This window comes from Poecilia formosa, unplaced genomic scaffold (assembly GCF_000485575.1).
Source record: "Poecilia formosa unplaced genomic scaffold, Poecilia_formosa-5.1.2 Scaffold107, whole genome shotgun sequence".
Lineage (NCBI taxonomy): Eukaryota > Metazoa > Chordata > Actinopteri > Cyprinodontiformes > Poeciliidae > Poecilia > Poecilia formosa.
The window spans coordinates 1,853,955-1,877,748 of NW_006800046.1; the positions used below are offsets into that span (position 1 = coordinate 1,853,955).

Consider the following 23,794-nt stretch of genomic DNA (forward strand, 5'->3'; position numbering starts at 1 on the left):
ATCCATGTCAAAATCTTTGTCCTTCTAGTCTTGCTGCCATACTTACCTTCTTCCTTTCTTCCTGTCAGTCATTCTATCAGATGTTTTTGCTGATAGATTCTGCATATCATACACATCTGCCATAAATTCAAGTTAATTTTTTAATAGGGAAAAATAGGGATTTTTTTTTTCCATCAAAATGTGTAGGAAAACTAAGTAACAAAGAAGGTAGAACAATTGAATAGACATTTTTCCAATAGTAATATTCACAGGCTTGCACACAAAAACAACTTAACTAAAATGAGTCCTTCCTCCATCAAGAGAAAAATATGTTTTTGTACTGAGCAAAGGAGAAATAGATTGTAATTATGTATGCGAAAATGGCAGTCAACACATGGAAGTGTTTTCCTTATTTGCTTTGTTGTATTAAGTTTGTTCCAGATTTCTCTACAATGTGCCCAAGATCACAACACACTGAAAAATATAGTTGTTCTTTTTTGTTTAGGTTTCCTTTCCTTTCCTTTTCTTTTTTTTTTCTTTCTTTCTTATTTTTAAATCACTGAACACAAGAAATATATCAAACCACAGCACTGCAGGCCTCCATGGCAACCAAGTTTCTCAGTGTTTATTAACTAAGTATCTGCTGCCATCTTGTGGATACTGAGTGAATTTGTTTCTGTTGGTGTAATACAGTGTCTACACGACAGGTGTCGCTGAATAGCCATTTTTTTTAATGTCCATGAATTTGGCTCAGTCGCCTTCCAGCAGCTCCCGTTGTGTTATGGGAATAAATACTCTTTGCTGTGTGAAGTCGCCACTAGATGTCGCCGTATTAGTTTCGCAGTTCACAATAATTTATACTGAGGATTTTGACATTTGACATCTTTTACTTCCAAGTCAGCAAATATGAATGTTAATTATACACACTGATTCAGCTTTTCTTCTTTTTTTTTCTTAACATTTTCTCACATTACAACCACAAACTTTAATGTATTTTCAGGGATTGTTTGCGAAAATGACAGATGGCATACATTGATATTCAGTTTTATGTTTTTTTTTTTTTTTTACAGAACCCCTTTTGCTGCAGTCATAGCTGAAAGCTTTTTGCTGTGTCTTTCTTTTGTTTTTCATAATCAACTGACCTATGTTTGTGAAATACTTACAGGGATTAAATGATTAAATTATAATTTAACTCTGCCTCAAATATTTCCACAGCATTGTCTCTGACCATTCTGATGTTTTATTTTCACTAACATTCAGTAAGAAACCTCTGAGAACCTTAACAAAACCAACTCTAAGTATTAGGTGATTTTAAGGGCAGTTGGTGACACAAGATTTAATCTGTAAAGGACAGTAAAGAAGGCTGAAATACAAATGCGGGTCAAATATTTTTGTTTTGTGTAAAAAAAGATAAATGTTGAAAACCATCTTTCATTTTCATTTTTTTCTTACGAAATAGTGAAGAAGTGTCAAACCTTTGAAAAAAGATCATCATACAGGACACAAATCTTCAATACCAGGAGATTTATTCAGCACATCTGTGTTCACATTACAAATTCCACAATTACAGTTTTAAAAAAATCCAAAATCTCTTATTTCTTAACGGTTACAAGATTTTTTTGTATAAGTTGATATCCGCTGGTACAATTTTTTTTTTTTTGAGACACTTTAGCACCTTTGTGTGCCTTAGATTCCCCTCATCTGTGATCAAGCGCCCTTAAATCTAGTGCAGAAAAATAAACTCTTATAATGATGTATGGAAGGATTCAGAGTTAATCAAAGGCCTGTGATTAAGGACTCTTGTGCAGCAAGGTTTTGCTCATAATTCCACTTTCCCAGTCTCAAGAGCTTAATTTACAGTGAAGGATGCGGAATCAAAATTGTGTGCTGATTCTTTTTTTTTTTTTTAAATCACTCCTCATTTTGATGTATCGTAAAATACGGGTCTACGGGTTTCTTTCAAAATGATCTTCGTGGGGCTGGCAACAAGGGGCAGGATTCCACCTCCTTTTCTGCCCTCCCCCACACTCCTTCTCCACCCTCTTCCACCTCTCCATCCATCCATCCCTCTCCCCTCACTGCTCTCTCCTTCTGAAAGCACTTTTTTCCCCCCACCCCTGTCTCTGCACCGTGCCAGATTAGCAGAGGAGTGAAGGAGCAGAAAGAGGAGCGAGAGGAGAGGACTTGCCGATCGGAAGAGAGACAGACGGGGGCGAGGGACCATGGCTGCTCTCTCCGCCTTGCTGAAGACCTGGGTCATCCTGCAAACCCTGTGCCTGGCTCTGGCACAAGTGGTGAGTGGATGGGAAAGGTTGAGCCCTGCCGGACTCGGGGGTGTAGAGGGATGAGGGCCCTCGAAAGGGGTCAGCGGGCTCTGGATGTCTTGACGCTGTGAGTTCATGTGGAGTCTTGATAGCAGGTAGAACTAATTAAGGAATTGAGGAATAAGGCAATGCAGACCCGAGTGGTCACTGACGAGCTTTAAGAGATGATCGAGGTAGAAATAGAAGCTTTGAAAGTTTTTCTTCTGTCTTGCTGTTTAAACAAGCAGCACCGGACTATTCTCTGTGGATTATCAGCCTCAGGGTGGATGGATTTTCAATTCTTTGAAGCCAATAACTTCCGATTGGAGGATTGTCGATGACAAGGATTTGTCTTTGCCTGTTCTACTCCTTTTTGGGGAAAGTGCACACATATTTCTAAAAACAGAAAATGTCTCTTTTTTTTCTTTTTTTTTTTGAAGCAAACATGGAAGCCCTTGAAAGACAAACATTAGTGCACACAGATGCAAATTCACACTTCACCTACAGACAGTCTTGTACATTCCCGTTCCTTCATCCTGGAATTTCTTCATTCTTCTTCAACGTGGATTACTGTCATTTTTTATTTTTTGTAAATTGATTTTTTTTTTTGTATCACAAGAGAGACTGGTTGAGGTGAAAAGATTAGGGGCTCAGCTGGGGGGACAGGGTGGGGGTAAACAGTGCCACCCTCATAACCCCTCCCTCCAACATTCCTCTTCAATTCCTCCACCTTTACCTCATTTACTTAACATCATCCCTTTGTTTTTAAAAACTGTTGTCTAGTTCTGTTGCTTTTCATCTCCATATGAACTTCTAAGGCATTTATATGACTGATATGCTAATTTATATAAATAATAAAAGGGTTACTTATGCAAATCAGAGTGCAAAATCCATACAAAGTATCGTCATTATTATTTTTACAGGTTTGCACACACTTGTGTTTAAGACATGCTTGCATTATTGCTTGGGATAAACAATAAAACTGTCTTGGTTGCTTATTTAGGGATGAATATTCTCTACACGGCACATATTAGTAATATAATTCAAATCTACAGAGTCCTTCATGCGTTTTCCTTTCTCTCTGTCTTCCAGAGGGGTCCGGCCGGACCTCCAGGTCCACCAGGTCCTCCTGGCATTCCTGGCTCAGATGGCATTGATGTGAGTATCCGTCCGTGCATGTTTGCCCGGTGCACATTCTCACAAAGATCGGTATTGTGACCGCTTCCTCACCGTGCAGTACCGGAGTTCTACCAGCAGATGGGGCTATAAATAAAAACACACTGGCACAAAAGGGCTCTGTTCCGCACTAGAGAGGGGTCTTTTCAGGAGCCGAGCGCCGAGTTTGTGTCGCAGTAATGTGATACATGCGAGTTATTTAAAGGAGGCAGGTTGTGTGTCGTGCTGCTGCGGTGGGGGGTGGGCAGGAAGCAGCCTGGCTGTGTGTAGATAATATTTGCTCTAAAATCAAATGAAATAAGCTTTTCGGAGGATGTTTTTTTTCACTCAGCAAAAATAAAATTCAGTCAGTTTCAGTTTCATTAGAGACTCCCATGTAATGATGAACGCCACTCTTGACTGGCGTCTAAATAAATTTACAAAGCTTAATAATGGAGGCTTTGCGGCAGGACAGTGTGTTATTACAGAGACGTCTCAATTTTTCAAAAGAATATATATTTATGAGAAATTACCCTTTTAACATTGCGAATGCCTAACTTCTGTTTGTGTTTGAAAATGTGGATTATACACTTTAAAATGTTGGTCGAATTGAATAATTCCTTGTAGTTCTGTTGTCATTATCCAGGCAAATATAAAAAATAAAATAATTGTTAAACCTTCTTGCTTGTGCAGTACAATTAACACAGCTGTGTGTGTTTCTGCAGGGGGAGAAAGGACCGCCCGGTTCCCCCGGCCCACCGGTGAGTCCCCACTGCGTCACTATTGCTGTGAAGGCTCAGTCAAAGTAATTGTAAGCTCCGATTCACCAAGACATCAACTGCCTTGCTGTTTGTTTCATTGCAGGGACAAAAGGGAGAGCCAGGAGAGCCCGGCCCCGATGGACCCCCCGGAGAGAACGGCATTGACGTGAGTGAACAGGTTGTTGTGAGGCAGGAGTTGCTTGGATGGGAGCTAGAAGGATATGGGTCAAACAAGAGGCTCACCGAAACAACTTTGAATACAGATATGGATTTTCATATGCTACAACTGCAAACAAGTGGGACTTTGTCTAATATATGTCAGCGGAAAATGGTATGAGAATGATATAATATTTTACAAACAAAAATAAGTAGGGGAAAAAAAAAAAAAAAAAAAACTCAGTTTTTTCTGTGGGGTTTTAATCTCAGGGTAAATACAGCTGTTCCAGAAACCCTCAAAAGGTTTGCTACACAGTGCTGCAACAGAGACTCTTCTCTCAAGTGGGAGAATTTGAAGAGAGCCATTAGTCGTCCACTCCACACACACACGCCTGACCTCTGTCTCTCTTTGGCAAAAAGAAAGCCTTAGGAGGGAAAAAAAGCAGTTTGCCACTAGCCTTGTAAATGATACAACAAACAAGTGAACGAATAACACCAAAATACAGCATGTTGACATACGAGCAAAATATTATGCGTGGTAAAATTGTGAATGTGTTATTTTTTTATTTTTTTATTTATTTATTTTTAGAAAATTATTCCCTCTGATGAGATGTGGGAGATTCTGCAAGTATGCAGATGCAAATTAAGCCCTCTTATTTACTTGCTGCCAGTGCTGCAGCAGTCAAAGGGACGATGATAAAACCATCAGAACACTTTAAAAAGTTTCAAGACTCCAAAATGGACTGAGCTCGAGCTGTTTTGCAGAGGGTGGGCCTGAATTTCAGGCGCTAGGTATCTGAAGCTAGTTTGTTGTGAAGCATTTTACAAACAGATGCCACAATTTCAGATTTTTGTTAGCGATATTTATTTTTTATTTTTTTTGTAAAACCAGGTGTTATTTCTGCCCCACATCACAATTATACACCACTTTTTGTTGGTCCATGACATAAGGAGGCTCATATATTAGAGATGTGACTGACAGTTGTAGGAAGTTCAATTAAAAGGAAGGTTTGTGATACATTTCAGGGGTGATATAAACAAATAATACCTGGGTGGTTTACACTGTGTCAACTAATACACCTATTATTACAATTGGATTACACGTTACTTTGCCATACAAACACACAGTTAACCTTGTAATTACTTAGAAATAATACTGATATTAAACTGTGCTGCAGCTTCTTAGGCCAGTCATTGCATCTTCTCTGATTCAGTCTACATCAGCAGGAAAGTTTAGTTTCACTGCCAAAAGATCACATGCTAACAAAAGCTCACCCATGCAGGCGTTCTGCAGAGATTTAGCCTCTAATCCGCCCTGGAATCTCAAGGTTTATTTCCCAAATACCTACCAGAACAGAGTCGACTTTAATCAAGGTTAACCCAGTTGTAAGGTCACGTATGCCCCCCTGGAAAGCGCAGTGTAAGCAATCTGCTGCCTGGTGACTCTTTCTGTATTTCATTACTTTGCCTTATATATACTATAGCTCACTGGTTTTTATGCTTTTCTGTCCATCTCCAGGGTTTGATTGGAGCAAAAGGTGATCGCGGACCAATCGGTAACCCCGGCCCAAAGGCAAGTGTTTTGGCTGACTGGATTATCCACCAATACATCACTGCTGTGGGTGGAAAACATCCATTTCAGGAAGGCATGAACAAGATGCCTTTCACTTAAAGTATTTGTTCAATTTCAGTCTTGGTACACTGTAGGAGAAACATTTTTTAGTCAGTAAGTTATGCATCTCAAAACATAAAACAAACATCTTTAGCAGGTCCTTAAATTAAATAAGCTGATTGACTTACATTGTTAGATGCTCACAAAAGCCAAAATGAAGGGTTAGCATTTGGAAAAAACTAACTTACCTTTTTTTTTCTTTAGAGATTATATGTGTGAATAGCAGTCATGTTTATCCAGTTGTGAGCACATCTGAAAAACAAGTTGAAAATGGTCGTTTTAGAGAACGAACGATACTGCAGAGAAATAAAAAAAAAAAAAAATCCAAACGCAGGAAACTTTCTACAGATCACTTTCTGAGCCCTGCAGTGCATGCCACACTGCGCGGTCTGATCTCGGCCCAAGGTAGTCCTACTGAGAGAGATTATAAGAAATGTTGTATCTGCAGGCCTCATTAACATGCTGGACGCTAAAGTTCAGCACAGAAAAATCCAGGCAGAGAAATTGTTTGAGCGCGTCGCCGGGAGGAATCTTCTTTGAGAAAATACCAAAAACAAAACAATTTTTTATCTGAGACGTTATGATAGCATGGTGTACAATCTTGAAATGAAGTCAGAGGACTGTCGTTTTATTGCTAATCTGTAAATGCACAAATTGAAGCAATTACATAGAGTAACAATGGGTGTAATAATACTAAAAAAAAAAAAATTTTGGTATGTAGAACAATATTTTAAAGTGTCCATTTTCAGGACAGTAATATTAGAGCAAGTAGACTTATGCAATGCATTTTTACATGCCATCATGTATGGCAAGCAAGGGGTTTCTCAAGACTTAGACTGTTGATGTTTTCCATGGTTTCTTGCTCCTTATGTTACTTTATTTGCTGCCTTCAAATGCTTAGCACACAGCACGGAGTTCCACACTCGTTAAGCAATACGCAGCTTAATTCTGTACATAAGGCTTCACACATTTAATACATGCACTGTTTTCATCCCATAGTCAATTGGACTGACCTTTGTTTTCATTTGCAGGGTCAACCAGGTCCAAGTGGTGAGCCTGGACGTCCAGTAAGTGTCACGTTTTCAAAAGAACTCCCAATTAATGCTTTTTAGAAATAAGATCAGGAACACCTCCCTCCTCTTTTCATACTCTCTCAATAAAACTAAGGTGCACCTGTGTAGCTTCTTAAGACAAATAGTAAGTTAGCAAGTCACAGTACAGCAGCTCAATGTATTCAAAAACCTAGATTTACTGTGGAAAATTTTGCTGAACTTCCTAACTCGGCATCAGAATGAGGAAGAACTGGGATGTAAGTGACTGAATGTGGCATGTTGTTGGTGCCAGAGTGTTGATGTGTTGGGATTTTCTACACACTACCACTACTGCTTGGGATTTAATGTTAAGAGTCCAGAAAGAAAAAAACTAAACACAAAAAAGGAAATTACAGACTAAAAAAAAATGTTTCATGGACCGTTGAGTTTTGATTTCAGTGACATCATTCAGGTTGTATGGTCGGAATTTGGTGTAATAGTGTGAAAACATGTCTCCTGCTTTCTGCCAAAGGTTTAGGCTGGAGGTGGCGTAATGGTGTAGGGGAGATTTTCTTGGTTCATTTTGGGCTCATAAGTGCAAAAAAAGAAAAAAAAGCACCATTTCAACTCCACAGCTTTCCTTGCGAATAGATGGTGACCAACTCCATCCATTTAAAATCATACTGTACCGGCCTTCTGATGACTACATCCAGCAGGTTAATGCACCGTGTCACAAATTTACACTCAACGGGCTTCTCGAATATGACTGTGGGGTGACTGCACAACCCTGGCTTTTGAAGTCACCAGATTTCATTCTGATAATGGAACTCTGGAATGTGGTTGAAAAGTGCATTTGAACTGATGTCCAGCTGATAAATTGGCAGTCATATTTTGTGCATAAATCCCTGAAGAATGCTTCTCACATATTACTGAATCTATGCGATAAAGATTGAAGATAAATGGGGGCTTAATTGTTGTACTACTTGTACTGAAAGTAAACTGTACCGAAGGAAAATGCTGCTGAGTTCAGATAAAAGCAAGTGGAGATTATTTGATGTTTGCATCAAAGCATATGTTGGGATTTGGGTGGTTGTTGGGAGTAGTTTCCACCAAACATGTTTAAATTTGCAATTTTTTTTAAAAAGTCCCTTTTCGGTTTATTGCATTTTTGATATTGCAAATACCTAATTAGAAATAATAAATATTAAAGATGTAACAGGTGATAGAGCTTGTCTATGAGCTATGAATGCGTAAATGCTACATTGACCCTGTTGAAGACTCCTCTAAAGACGGCCCTGGCCTTCTGGAACCTGTGATGCAAAATAATTGCAAACATGATTTAAGCAACATACAAGAAGGTTGATTTTTGATATCTTAATGCTGATATGGAGTGTCAAAGTATCATTCCATAGGATTTCGTCAAAGGTCACAGTATGTCTGAAAGGAACTCGAGTCGATATCTTGAGTTTATGATGATTTGGCAGGCAAAGCTAACTCACAGTTTTCATTGCTCGTCACAACTTATCAGCTTTTGTAAATAAGAAGACGTTTACATGACCGAGGGAATCTTGACGCTGCTTTATTAGTTGATGCCTAGATGCTTTATTATCTAGCATATTTGTATCCCAGCTGGCCTTTTTGTCGTGCCTGAATGTCTAACCAGCTGCACCCTCCCACCCCCCGTTTTAGCTCTCTGAGGCCAGATGTGACGCTGCCTTGAACTTATAATAGAAGCGATTCACACACAGCCTCTCACACACGCACGCAAACAAACCAGCTTCAAATTTACATGTAAGCACAGTCTGACGCCACTAGGTGGTGCTCTGTGTCTATCTTCCTCACACCCTACAGCAGAACTGCAGGTATTCAATGTTATGCTTGGGTGCCACACAATTAGTTAATCCTTTGTTCAGCATTATGGGGCGTCCCTGTTTGGGGGGGCGGGCATCCAGCTGTCTAACGCTGCACTGACACAAGATCCTGCCCAGTGGGCTAAATTACCTCCATGAAGGCCTGATTCCTTAATTATCCTGTTAACGTTGATTCTAAGTAAAAGACCAAGCAAAACAAACTGCCAGTGTTCTGAGTTTGTGAGCACTGTTTAGCCTCATTCAGTACACTACACACGTGTTATCAAATCATTGCTTTTTTGTCATTGTTTCAATTTGCAAAGCATCAGTCAGAGTCTGATAGATATTTCGGTAACACTTTATTTGAAGGGGGTTGAATAAGACTGACATGACACTGTCATAAAAACTTGTCATGAACATGAATAAGCCTTCATGAATATTTATGACTGTTGTCATAAAGTGTCATTCGGTAAATTATGACACTTTTAATACAAAGTTGACATTATTCAAAATGTCTGTTATGACAACTTGACATTAACCAAGAAATCATTACTGATATAAATTTGTTATAAAAGTATTACTGATTGCACTTTAAAAATTAGGTAACTTTATGTTATTAATGGTAAAGTTTAAACAGTAATGATTTCTTGGTTAATGTCAAGTTGTCATAACAAAGACATTTTGAATAATGTCAACTTTGTATTAAAAGTGTCATAATTTACCGAATGACGCTTTATGACAACAGTCATAAACATTCATGAAGGCTTATTCATGAATGACAGGTGTTATGTCATGTTTATGACAGTGTCATGACAGTCTTATTCACCCCCTTCAAATAAAGTGTTACCGATATTTCTGTACCACAATGAATTAATCCTACTTCCTCTTTCTGTTCCACACAGGGAGTCGGCCTTCCAGGTCTGGCTGTAAGTTGCATGTTTGCTATTTCACAGAAATGCTTTGATTTTTTTTTATTTTTTAATGGAAGTACAATGGATATATTCTAATGTTCTTTACTGCACTATTTGTCTACATTGCTTTGTGTGCGTAGGGTGCCCCAGGGCCAATTGGCCTTCCAGGTCAAATTGGATCGCCTGGACCAAAGGTAGGCCATCGGTTTTTAGTGAAACCTCCCCTGTTTGATCAACTACACTGCTGTTTCACTGTTTCTATGGATTATTACCCCAGTGACCATAATAAAAAGCATCTTCCAGTCATATCCAATATGTCTCACAGCAGTTTGCAGCAGACAAACAGCAGAGGTTTGTTCGAGGTGAATTTAGAAGTGGCTGAAGCCATCGACTTTTATTTAGGGGAAAAAAGTAGCACGCAAATACTGTAGCCTCTCTGAGTAATGATGGAGTTTATTTGACTTAAATAGAAATTACAGCAATGACTGCAGGTAGTCATACCTTTAATTAAAACTTACTAAAATAAGTCATTAAGATGGCATCAAAGGTCTCTTCATAAGCATAGTATTATATTTCAATTATTTAAAACCGGACAAACAACACCAACCAATTCCAAGCCTGACATCAAGACTAGTTTTTTCTCATTACCACACCTACCAAGACTCTGTGAATGACTTACACAGTGACAGTAGCTGCTGTCATAAAATGAAAGGCTCTTCTTATTTCCAAGCAGCGATACATTGTAACAAATTACCAGCCTTAAGTCTTCTGATTGCCCTTGCAGCAGCAGCAGTGCATTGCAGTTACCTGTCTTACTATAGAAGGCTCTCGCCATCATCTACACGCCACGGTAGCATCGATGCTAACAATCATTTGCCATCCTTGCAGTAAAACAGGAAGCGTTTCTCAATTCTGCCTCCTGTGGTAGCAGGAATACATTGCACTCAATTGCGGGCATCGCAGTAGAGGAGCAGCTTCTATTTACTGCCACCGCAGCGTGGCATTAGTAAACCACCCATCAGCGCAGCAGTAGAGTTGAAAACTATTGTTGTATTAGGAATGTTTTTTCAGCCATCTGCGGGCCTAGCAGTAGAATATAAAGTGCTTCTTGGAGGCAGTAGATAGAGAACTCGTATTTACCACCACCTTGTGGTAGCAGCAGTACACTACAGCTGCCCGCATTGGAACAGTGGAACTCGATGCCCTTCTCATAACCGAGTCTGTTTGCTTATTTTACTTGTGGCTATTTTCTGTTATCTGCTTCATGTAGGGTGTTTTGGGACCACCAGGTCCTCCAGGACTCCCTGGACCTCCAGGCAAACCGGTAAGTGTCAACTGAAAATTGTTTGTAAAGGGAAATTGTGATCCCTAACCGCAAAACAACAAAGTTGATCCTGATGTCATTTTAAAATAAAATGATTTTACTGAGGATGCATATAGTTTGGGAAAATCAACATTTTAATGTATAACAAATATTTGTTCATAAATGCTCATAAAAACAACAGTACTATATTTGCTCTGAACCTTAATCAAAACTTTACAAGGAATTGCATTTTTCAAAAACCTAAAAAAAAAAGAAAAAAAGAAACTAAGAACTGACTGGATATTTGCATCTCATACCAGGTATAAAGCTCATGCTCACTGGATGCTAGCGCTACCAAGATTTAAACGTCTCCAGTATCTGTGATGTTTAAATTTGGCTTGAAGTTGCTTCAGGGGAGTGATTAAGTTCAGCGAGCTGCTGTCCATACGTTACTGCTGTAGAAAAACGCCAGTACGAAGCTTGGGTTTGGTCCGCCTTTCTTTCTCCTCTGTAGCTGCATGAAAAACCTTAATGTTCCCAAGTAGAGTTCAGCGAAAGTCGGGATTCCTCTCTGTTTTGTTCTGTTTTGGTGGAACTTTTTAAAGTTGCTCGTTGGAACTTTGCATTGCACACTTAGTTGTGCACATAGAGAACAATGCTGCATTCGGTCAGTAATACGTGCATGCTTTAAATAGGGTTGAACCGGATACAATCAGTACGAACACTCGTCCAGTTACGATATACCGCATAAACAGATACACTCTCAATAATAACTGGAGACATCTTAGTTGATATTACAGTAATCAAACTGTTCCTACTATTGCTGACCATTTGTTACCCTTCTGCATGTTTCCACTGATAGTTTGGTAATGCATTTTAAGTCTTTTAGGGTCCTTTGCCATTACCCTCATCTTTAACTCCCTCTCTAACAGCTTCAACTCAGACGTGTGACTGGCCTTGTCCAAAACATTCATATGACTTCCATTCAGACAAAACAAGGAGAAAAAAAAAGACTTTAAATCTATTTTCACCAGGGTTATGAGTAATTTTGGACTTGATGATATGCCAGCCTTTTCTTTTGCACAAATTTCTGCAACAGTACTTCCAATAAACCACAGAGTTCTGCCTGGATGAACTTTAAACTTCACAGTTTCCATATGATGATATATGTTGCACCAAGACTGCGGAGATCAGTGAATGCGCGAACGGGTGTACATTAGGCTTAATTAGGCTTATGGCTTTGTCAGTCTAATTGAATGTGCCTTATGTCGCCGGATGTGATTACAAGGCGAAATGAAAGGCCTTGACAAACTACTAAGATTGATGATTGTTTGTTCCTGCAGAAGAAGAGGTTGATTTTTTTTTTCTTTTTTAATGCATGAAAATACCTGCTGTAACCACAGTGAGCTGTTTATATAGGTCCCAGCAGACAGAAAGTGTTGAGGCAACCAAAACAGTTCTGAGAGTTAGACTTTTTTTTTTTGAAGGTGCATGACTCCCCTGTGTGTTTCTCCGAGTGGCTCCGAAAGAGCGGGTGTGGGGAGAGGGAGTGTCTTCACCTAGAATGATGTTCACTGCCCAAGGGAGTGTATTTGTTTAACTTTAGTGCTGTCCTAGGACAAATAAACCCCTATTAGATCAGTGGGGTGTCTCATCTGAGTGCAGCAGTAATACATCAGTCTCTAGAGATACCTCACTTCCTAACTTAATCTATAAGCAGAGAGATGGAAAGATAGGGAGAGGAATCGCTGAAAATAATGGGGAGAGCGCTGAGTCAGCGAAAGGGGGGTTGGGTGGGTGTGGGAGGGCCGGGGGGGGAGGTAACTCTTTGCCAACTGAGGCCAGCAGACTTCCCTCATGCTTGTGTCCAAATGCCTGTCTAGGGTCCTCCAGGCAAGTTTATTGGTCTCGAGGAGGGTAGTGCAGACTTGCAGGTAAGATCTTTCACAACTAGTTTCTTACATTTATTTATTTATTTATTTTTTGGCATGATTTCACTTCTGTTAACCCGTATTCTTTTGCATCTCTTAAAACAGTGTCCTCTCAACTGCCCAGCAGGACCCAAAGGCCCTCAGGGACTTCAGGGTGTAAAAGTAAGGCTTTGCGTCTCCCTGTTTCTCCCGTTACAAAGTTTGCCGCAGCACCGTCCTGACTAAAGCGTTGCTCCCCAGGGACACAAAGGGCGTGCCGGCGTTCTCGGAGACCCCGGCAGCATAGGGAAACCGGTGAGCTGCGCGCTACACAAGCACCTGTACATGTATATGTTTTTTCTTTTTTTTTTTTACAGCATTGCACACTCAGCCACTGCTAAGAGTCACAGGAGGCAGGGATTAGTTTTAATGAAGCCCCCCGAGGCACATGACTGCACTAATCTGGCAGCGATTAGTCAGGCCGGAGCTCGGACCTGCAGTCCGCGTGCAGCGGTGTGCCAGATGAAAGAGACGGTGCAGGAGCCAGGTACATGAAGGGGGAGGATGAGAGAGTCAAGGTTCAGGCAGACCTCTCACCTCACCGTTTTAAGCAGAGGTAATGAGCACACCGCGGACTCCTGGGGAGCAGCTAGCCGAGTCCGAGGACTTAGCCTCTGATCTTCCCACACAATGAACCTTCTGGCAGTGCTTAGATTCTGAAAAACACTCGACTCACCCGATAACCACTCCACACAGGCCCAGCTTGGATTTCAGAGGGCCTGCCTTGACTCAAGGTTGCTCTGTCTTTTCTTCATCTTAAAGACACCCGCCAGGAGCTGTTAACATCTCCGGCAGGCTGCTCAGGCTGAGACTCAGATGTTAGCTGAGCAGAAATGCTTTACTTCCTGCATGCTAAAATCACTTGTGAATAAAAAAAATAATAAAAAAATGCTGAGGAGGCCACTCATCTTTATCTCGGCTCCAGCAGAAAACAATGTGGAGGTATGGCACTTCAGGAACTGTTAGACGGCTCTTTTAACACAGCTGACTGAGGATTATCATACTTATGCCGAGATGAGTTGACTATCTCTTATAGACACAGGTTTTATCTGGTCTAACATGTTTTCAAACCTTCGTTTCTGTCACTTCTGATTTTCTGCCTGTAGCTGCTGAAAACAACATTTACTATTTGAATCTTGCATCAAATTGATAAAAAAAAATAAAATAAATAAATAAATAACACTACAGAAATGTGAAAGGTATGGTTACTGCCTGCTCGAAGGCTGTTATTTTCAACAGGGACTATTAAACTGACAAAGGAGCCTCACTGTAGCATATTTTCAAATTTATTAAAGAGGAACGTATATAGTCACTGGACAAAATAGCAATTTGGACCTGTATAGCCAACATCATTCAACATGTATCATGCACACTGCGTGCATCTGTGTGCATGACGCAGAGTTTTATCAATAATTCTCTTATGTTCACTTCAGCCTCAGTTTTTTGACCCAAAGGCATACATTTTTCATGATAACTTTACAGGGGGCAATGATGTGACGGTTTTGTATATTTTCTACAAAGAACTAGAAAGAAACTGAAAATAAATTATAAGGGGATGACTGAGAATATCTGGGTATTAATTGCTCAAATGATGAAAACTGTAACAGGTCAAATGAAATTAATTTATAAAGTCCATTTCATTGTACCAATGAAAACCATTCACAAATGTAGAATCAGCATGTTTGTAAGGAAAACTAGAAATAAACGCAATCAACAAGACGCATTAAAAAAAACACCAATTCAAATTTAATAAAAAACAAAAGTTTTTTTTTTCTTCTTTTGACTCGTAAGTATGAATTTTAGTTTAAAACTCACATTTGTTGTAGCTGTAACTTCTTGTCTGCCTGTCCTCAAAATCCAAAATGGTCGTTTCGCACATGAAACATCTATAGCAAGATGACTTCACTTTGAAACACGAAGCTCACTTTGAGTTGCCCACCTTCAGTAATAACGTCCACACCGAAGCTGCTGTTAGCACAGCCTGCGTCAGTGCATCTCTTATAGGCAGAGATCATTTTTGAATATTTTCAGAAACAGTTGTTAGCATTTACATCTGATTTACATCTTACAATCCCTTTCTGTGAACGTGATTAGGTGCATAGCATTGACACAACATACGAAACCCTGACAGGTAAGGAGAGCCATGACAAAACTCTCAATAAATCACATTTTTTGTAATCTGAAGATGGTCAAATCCTGTCCATTAAACATGCATCCCATTTGATTTCCATTGGAATCAAAGCTGGGAGCGTTGTTAAACCGCAGCTGATCAGCTTCCAGTGTTCAACAGCAAGCATCAACGTTCGAGTTAAGATTTCCCTCTGGAAATTTCACACTCGAACAACTCTGACCCCCTTTAACTCCGACCCGCTTTGCATTTTTGCAGCAATGTACCTTGAAGTTCATGTGTTTGTGAGGGAAATTGGGATCTGTGTGGGCAAATTTGGATTGGACCATTAATTTTTGATTAGCTCGCTCTTGCTGGCTAATTAGTTTCAGCTAGAACTTTATCAAGCTTGACTCAGCCAGTACACAGTATACAACCATCAAAGGCCGGTTAAGGCATCAAAAGAAACCGTCTAAAACTGGCTTTGAAAGTACTTGCTCTCAGGTTTTAAGTTTTCATGAATGAAATGTAACACACATACGCACACGAGACCACAATTTGACCTTCTGTTAGTTTGGGAAATTAACAAGTCTGTTTTATCTTTTTTTTTTTTTTTTTAAACAGGGACCCAAGGGAGATGTTGGTATCTCTGGGGAGCAGGGCATCCCAGGACCCCCGGTATGCCACAGATTCAAAATTAGTTAATGCGCATGGTTGTTCGAGCTCAGCACAGGAAACTGGCATTTGTAGTGCTCTGTTCTCCCCATTACTTCACTGACTTTTCCTTTCCTTCCAGGGTCCGTTGGGTCTGCGGGGCTATCCAGGAATGATGGGTCCTAAAGGAGAGGCCGTGAGTGCCGCGCTTTGTTGTTTTCGATTCAGACGGAGTCTTGTTGTCGCTTTGCTCTGCGGATGCGGGGCAATTCAAATTCTGTGCTAAGCACCAAGAAGGCGCAGCACAGCCTGAGCCCCCGTCTATACAAACACCATCCATTACCAGCAATGGGGACATATGGAAATGATGCTAACACAAATCTCTCTCCTTCTCTAATGAGTTGGGGTTGTCTGGGTCCACTGTGACTCCATCTGTAGTTAATGATCCACTGTAGCCATCCATCTTACTGTTAACATTAGCCAAGTTAGCCAAGTTAGCACCCCGGCTTAAAGCCAAAACAAGAGTGGCTGGCTCTCTGCGCTGCTCCCATTAGTGGAGTGAGTTAAGCACTAATTATCCCTTTATCACAATAAATAATAGGCTTCTGCAACTTAACTTTCCCTCTGATCTCAGGTGATTGATGGCACTTTGTTGTTCTCCGGCAGGGCCCTCGTGGATACAAGGGCATCGTTGGACCTGTAGGAATTCCTGGACCGCCTGTGAGAACTCACACACACACCCATACACACACACTTACTTCAAAATAAAGTTCCGATTATTCTAAGGTATCCTTTGTTGTTGTTTTTTTGCAGGGTGAGGAGGGACCTCAGGGGCCACTTGGGGACTCAGGAGAAAAAGGAGACAAAGTGGGTGAAACCTCTACAGTCGTTGCCAAACAACAACAGTTATCTCTGAAAACTTTATCGCATGGCACCGTGCGCACGCTGAGGCAGACACATTTGTTTTCCGCAGGGCGGCCGAGGCATCCAGGGCCCACAGGGGGCCGTTGGCAAAAAGGGGGAGAATGTGAGTGAAGCCTCTTGTTTGTGTGTTCGCTGATGTTTTCAAAGAGCGTGCCAAGTAAAGTCCTTTGATTCATCGTCCGCCCGCTATCCCAGGGTCTTCCGGGTATCGATGGAAAAGACGGCACACCTGGCATTCCTGGAATCAAGGTAAGCGTGCACCTGCTGCTGCGACGATCAGAGTCTGGAAAAAATGACACGTTTAATCTTCTTTTCTTTTCTTTTTTTGTTGATGTATTTTATGTAGGGGGCTCCTGGGCAACCCGGTATGCCTGGCCCTCCTGGTCCTGCAGGGACAGCAGTAAGTGATTTTTTTTAAAATTTTTTTATGATTGTCCATAAACCTTTGTCCAATTTGTCACAGAACAAAATCAAATTCCAATGTTTCTTCTTTTTTCTTTTTCTCCAATTTGTGCAATCCACCAACATAAATTACGGCATAAATCGGAAATAATGTGACTTTATTTATTTATTTTTACAATTGCAAAAATGAAAACATTATGGAATATACACAAAACCACCCAGATTATAGTTGGCTGCCCAGGTTGACAGGCTGGGTGCAGAGGCATCAATCTGAGAAGCAGACACACCGTTGCCATGGTGAGACATGGTGGGGGAAGCATCATGCCGAAGGGATCAATCTCAGCCGGTTAGTCTGACAGGGAGATGAACGCAGTAATTCTGAAGGAAGACGTCTTATAGGTAACAAAAACGTGAGATTTAACTGGAGGTTCACATTACAGCAGAGAAACAACTCAGAAATACAAGCAGAACTACAATTTAATACCTTAGATAAAAAGCTTATTCAGGTATTAGAATGCTCCAATGAAAATCCACATCTAATTCCGGTTAAGATCAGTGGGACGACTGGAACATTGTTAGACTCTGTGTAATCTCACAGATATTTGACAAAATTTTAACAAATTTTGTCAAATAAAGACATGCGAGATACTCCAGACTTTAATTACTTGACACTTTTCTCCATCTTGACTCAACAAAACCAACAAAACCAAATCACACACTCACACACACAAAAAAAATAAAAATAAAATGTTGCAGTAGGTTGGAAGCAAACTCATACGTTTGAGTTCCAGCTCTGGTTTCTGGGCAGTCGTCCAGGGTAACAGAGACCCTTTGACCCACTCTGTTTTAGAATACAAACCACCTTGAAATGGCTCTCTGCTGCCTCCACAGACCATTTATCATTATCAGGCCGGTGGGGGAACACACAAATGTGTGTGACTGCGTGTGTGTGTGTGTGTGTGTGTGTATGTGCTTATCTGCATTGTTTTGACTAAGAGGTAATGAAGCGCGAAAGGCACACTTTGCTGTGTGATCGCTCCTGTGACACTCGGGCTGCGACAGACTCAAGCTCTGGAACTTGGAATTTTTCTACACACTTAAACACAAACGCGCACGAATGAGCAAGGCAAAGCGTTTGGCCCTGGCTCGCAAAGGTGGCTTTGCTGTGCCCAGACATTTTTTGCCACTTCACTGATAGCAGTAACACAATCACGTTTGCACCGTCGGTTTTGCCCTCTGCACGCATACACGGAGTTTGGATTTGCTGTGTTTTAAAAGCTGTGCTAATTTTGCAGGGTTTGCCTGGCACACCCGGAGGGAAAGGGGAACCTGGAAGAAAGGCATGATTTTACATGTTTTTTATTTATTTATTTATTTTTTTTTAGACATTTGTGTTTTATTTCTTACTGCATTTTGTTGCTTTTTCAGGGGGAACCTGGACCGAGGGGCCACAGTGGCATGCCTGGTACTCCTGGTCCTTTGGTGGGGAACATATAATTTATACATATATGCGCACATAATTATTCTTTTTTTTTTTTTTCACTGGTGGATCAAACATTGAGAACAATTGTACACGTTTATTATCCCTCTGTTAGGGTGAACCAGGTATTCCTGGAGAGCCAGGTATGGAAGGAGTTCCTGGACCTAAGGTAAGAACCGAAAAAAAAACAATAATAATGAAAAGTAAAAAAAATAAAATAAAAATAAAAAAAATAAAATATATATATATATATCATAGAAATAGATTTGTAAAGTTTGTATTGAATTGCCATTGTTAATACATTTGGTGATATCAATAAGTAAGTAAATAAATCCTACCTGTTTCCTATTTACTCAAGCCACAGAGCTAACATCACACCTATTCCTGCAGGGAGACAGAGGACAGCGGGGCCCAGTGGGGCCACAGGGAGCCGTTGGGAAGCCCGTAAGTTGCATTACATAATTATTAAAGCATTTTTTTTTTTTTTTTTTTTTTAAAGATGATTGCAAAGTGCACACTAAACACCATATTTATCTTTTCCAACAGGGGAGCAAAGGAGAGAGAGGGCCTATTGGTATCCCAGGCCCACAGGGACTTACTGGGACTAAAGGAGACCAGGTTTGTGAACGATTTATGTAAGGAAAAATATGCAAATGTAAAGTTATCCACACATAGTGTATACATTTTTCATAATCATCTAATGTAGTTTAGCAGGCCTGACCATTGGGGGCAGCATTTACCAGTGAAAAGAACTCAAATGAGGTTCACTGTAGATCATTGAGTAAGGCAAGCAATATAAATGATAATCCAAGCATCCTCATCTTCCTTGTTTCGGAGATGAGACAACATTTTTCTTTCCTCACAATCTCTGGTGTCAGTGGCCTCAATCAATATTTAGTTCTTGTGCGTTTCGAAGGATAATAGATTCTGGATGTAGCCACATTCGCATGTACCCACCTCTCTCCCTCCCTTTCTTTTCCTACCAGGGCTTCCAAGGAAAAGTTGGTCCGAAGGGAGACATAGTGAGTAGAACTTTCTGCTTCTTTTTCAAAAACGAGCTGGTCAGAAATCCAGAGCTTGGTGCCCGCAAGATTACCCCCCCCGCCCCCACCCCGCTTTGTTCTGCTCTTAGCTGTCTCCTCTCTGTTGCTTTCAGGGCGACCCGGGTGTCGAGGGATTGGCTGGCGAGAAAGGCGAAAAGGTAAAGACGGGTAAAAGCGCGAGGCAAAGCCGCGTCGAGCTCCTTGTTGCAAAGAACCGCAACGAAGTCTGTGGATAGGGAATTTTCTCTCTGAAGATGAGAAGATTCAAATGCAAAACGTTAAAATCACCAGCAAACTAAAAGGAAGCTGCAGTTTACATACTAATACACATAATAACTCAGAGAGGAAGTAATTTATGAAAAAGGGACGAAACTATTTGTACAGGCTTTGGTGTGGATACATTTTTATGCGTTTGTTTACCAAATTCCATTTTGATAGTGAAGTCAGTCGTGTTCATATCCCTCAATATTTGTCACATTTTCCCCACAAAATGTCAAACAAATGGCTTCACCGAGTAAAGCTTTCGTTTGCTGTGACAGGGTTTGTCTGGAGAACCGGGGCCCAAAGGACAGGTGAGTGGACGAGATCGCCGTTCGACCGTCTCGCTGACGTTTTATGAATCTTTCCTCCTGACCACTCTTTGCTTCACAGCAAGGAATCAGGGGGGACCCCGGACACAACGGCCCCACTGGGGACCCCGGGAAACCAGGGGATCCGGGGCCACCTGGGCTGCCTGGTCCAAGGGGACTCAACGGAGAGAGAGGAGTACCCGGCGTACCGGGCATTCCTGGACAAACGGTAAGTGATTTGCTGCGGCAACATTTCTCTTTTCAGTTTGTTTCACTAATGGGACGCTGAGGCTTCTCTCGCTGCCTCCAGGGGCGCGACGCATCCGACCAGCATATTATCGAAGTGGTGCTAAAGATGTTGCAGGGTGAGCATTATTATCTGTAAATTCACCTTTGATATCTGTAGGTTGGATTAGATGAGCTCATTTCTTTAAAAAAAAAAAAAAAGAAGAAGAAAAAGACTTTTTAGCTTTTGAAGCAGTCGGATGTTGGTCGTCAAAGGAAAGGCCTTAGGAATGACTATTCGGTTTTCTGGTACAGAAAGACTGCAGGCTGTGGCAGTGAGTGCCAAAAGGGCTGTGCTTGGTGGCGCGGGTGTAATGGGACCTCCCGGGCCTCCTGGTCCACCGGGGGCACCTGGCCCCCAAGGGCCACATGGCTTACCTGGCACCCGTGGTATCCCTGGTATGATTGGAGGTCCGGGGCAGATTGGCAACACTGGGCTAAAAGGTAAATCACCACAGCACTGGAGTGAGATGAGACGGTGCTTATTGTTGGTTTTGTTGGTAATGTCTTTGTCTTTGTCCAGGAAAGAGAGGGCCAAAGGGAGAGAGAGGAGATCCAGGTAAACCTCACCCAGGTCAACCAGGACCTCCAGGGATACAAGGTGAACATTTCCTTTTCTAACTCAAGTATGCAAAGATTACACTATTAAAGCACCTTGCTATTAAAGTGATTTCTAAAAAACCTTCAATTGTGGTTTACCAAGCCCTAAATTATGTCAGTCCTGAACTCACAGCAAATGGAATAAGGGAATAAGAGAAGGAGAATTACTTCTTAGACTTGTAATTATGTGCGTTCTGTTACAAACCTCCAATTGTTGGATTTTGATTTCAGTTTCAATAGTACATCATTGGTTATTTATTGTAGGATAAGTGACTGGACAATTAAGTGTTATGACTGTTTTAAAGTAAAAAAAAAAAAAAAACAGGAAACTGAATAACATTTGACATTTTGATAACGCTTTATTTAAAGGGGTGTGCATAAGACTGGCATAATACTGAACATGAAAAAGTCTTCATGAATGTTTATGACTGTTGTCATAAAGTGTCATTCGGTATATGAAAAGATTTGATGCTATTCTCTGTGGGTATCAAATGCTTTCGATTGTCGAGAAAGTCTGACGGTTCCTAGGTTGGACTCGAGGAAAAAAAAAAAGTGCCTTGGTGTTTTTTGATTGGTGACTCACCACCACCGACTAGAAGTCTTTCATCGCCCTTATATACCATCAGCAATAACAGTGCGAGCCTCTTAATGTCCTCCTATATTTCCTATCAACTTCAGAAGCCGCACAAACTTTGCCACTGATGGCGATATAGAGAGCGCCGGAAGCAGCTGCTATAAATAACACGTCTGACATTTCTGCACGTTTTACTGCATCCGTCTCCAACCCCATAATGAGCATCTTTATTTGGACAATTTCTGCAATACTTAGTTTTATATCTGTCAGTAACAGTTAGGGGCTGTTACAGAGGAGCCAGACAGCTAAACCTGCGTCCAATAAAACATTTCCATGTGACCCACAACAAAGTAAAAACTGAATTTGGTCTTTTAACAACAAACCCCGAGTTGTGCTAAACGCTATACCACCATTTTTTTATTCTCGTCGGTTTTATCGGCTTTGTACAACCTGATTACAGGAAAAAAAATGTTTGTTCAGACGGAAGCAAAATGGAAGAAATATGGAACCGCCCATTCATTGGCATTTATGAAAGCAAACACCTGACCTGATATTAGAAATTATTTGCCTTTCATAAGCTACTTTGTTGCTGTTTTCTCAACTAAAAAACATGAACGTTAGTCACATCACTGGATGTGATGGTTAATGCCAAAGGATTTATTGCCCCCCTCCCCTTGTAAGTCGATCATGAATCCACTGCGAAACTTCCAGTCAATTACAAAAACTGAAAAGGTTCAGGAATATCATCTTCAGCTGGTCTGTGCAAAACAAAATGGAAAAACGAACCATCGGCAGAATAAGGGTGATTTCATTTCGTTCTCTGAAGTTGGAGGTGACTAGTTAGAAACACGATTGACCTTTGAGTTGGGTTCAATTCCGATTGAATTACCGTCACTCAATGTGCCGTACAATATCTGTGACTGTCAAGTCAGTATTTAAAAACAGAAATGGCGTGATATCGGTAACGGTAGTTAGCATCAACACGACTACTTTATTACTACTAAGGGTTTTTATGGACCAGTTGAAAATGTCTATTAAAGAAAATAGAGAGCTGCACAGGAACGGGAGAGGTAAAGAAGACAAGAGAGACAATAAGCCAACTGAAGGACTTGGCGTTACGTCTGCTGCTATAGCATAGGATCCTGAGAGGAATTTCAAAGGCGTCATTAACTCCAGCCATTTAACAGATGCTCCTGAGTGGGGATGTGAAAGGACTGCAACAGTACAAGCTAAAGGAAATTCGTTCTGTTCTGCTCAACTGGGCGCAAATTAAATAAATGAAAGCCTTTCCTTCAGTGATGTAAGCAATGTGCCTGCATAGGGTTTCGGTCATCAACTTAAGTTTCTCTTACGACCTTACGACTTCACAGGTCCTCCTGGCATTGATGGTGTGGCTAGAGATGGCAGGCCCGGTGAGAGAGGACCTCAGGGAGCAGCTGGTGAGCCGGGTCACCCTGGTAAGGCAGGGCCCCCGGGTCTTCTCGGGTTCTGCGAGGCGGCAATGTGTCTGGCGGCATCGGCGTACACCTCGCCGAGATTACAAGAGGCGGGGACGATCAAAGGACCCAACGTTTAGAGACCCCTTTCTCTCTCTCTCTCTCTAAATCAACTGTCGGAGGGAGGGGGAGAGGAAAGAGAGAGACTGCTCTCCTCACTTGGACAACATCAGGAAATGAGAGTTGGGGGGCGACGATAGGGCGGTGACTGGCTGTTTAGCTTCCCAGCCTCTATCCTCCATCTCTCCTAGATATTACAACTGGAAGTTTTTTTGACTGGTGGGATATCATGATCTTAATCCCACACATCACCATGACAACAGCAGCTCACAAGCCACCCACATCCTTAAGAATTCTCCAGTGTTTTTTCTCTTTTTTTTTTTTTGGATGATGTCAGTGTCAGTCCCCGTCCAAATGCCACACTCCTTTCCTTGGCAGTGAGACGGGAGCAGATTCAGACTGAACCTCCGCGTCTCCTATCTACCGACACACGGTAGATCTACAAGCCGAGAGATGTTTGGGGGAGGGGGGGAGAGAAAATGAAAAACAAAAAAAAATGGTGAAGAATT

General features: G+C 41.2%; 1 protein-coding gene across 1 annotated transcript; it reads left to right on the plus strand.

Moving 5' to 3' along the window:
* The first annotated feature begins 2,201 nt into the window (after positions 1–2,201).
* col9a2 (procollagen, type IX, alpha 2) lies at positions 2,202–23,756 on the plus strand. The gene is made up of 32 exons (XM_007559814.2): positions 2,202–2,273; positions 3,375–3,440; positions 4,163–4,198; positions 4,302–4,364; positions 5,874–5,927; positions 7,058–7,093; positions 9,810–9,833; positions 9,959–10,012; positions 11,089–11,142; positions 13,005–13,055; positions 13,158–13,214; positions 13,293–13,346; positions 15,823–15,876; positions 15,995–16,048; positions 16,519–16,572; positions 16,666–16,719; positions 16,826–16,879; positions 16,972–17,025; positions 17,123–17,176; positions 18,474–18,518; positions 18,607–18,660; positions 18,774–18,827; positions 19,049–19,102; positions 19,205–19,276; positions 19,645–19,680; positions 19,815–19,859; positions 20,241–20,273; positions 20,353–20,499; positions 20,581–20,635; positions 20,811–20,999; positions 21,079–21,156; positions 23,100–23,756. Exons 1-32 carry the CDS (start codon positions 2,202–2,204, stop codon positions 23,303–23,305), a joined length of 2,067 nt encoding a protein of 688 aa, XP_007559876.1. The 3' UTR covers positions 23,306–23,756.
* The last annotated feature ends 38 nt before the right edge of the window (positions 23,757–23,794 follow it).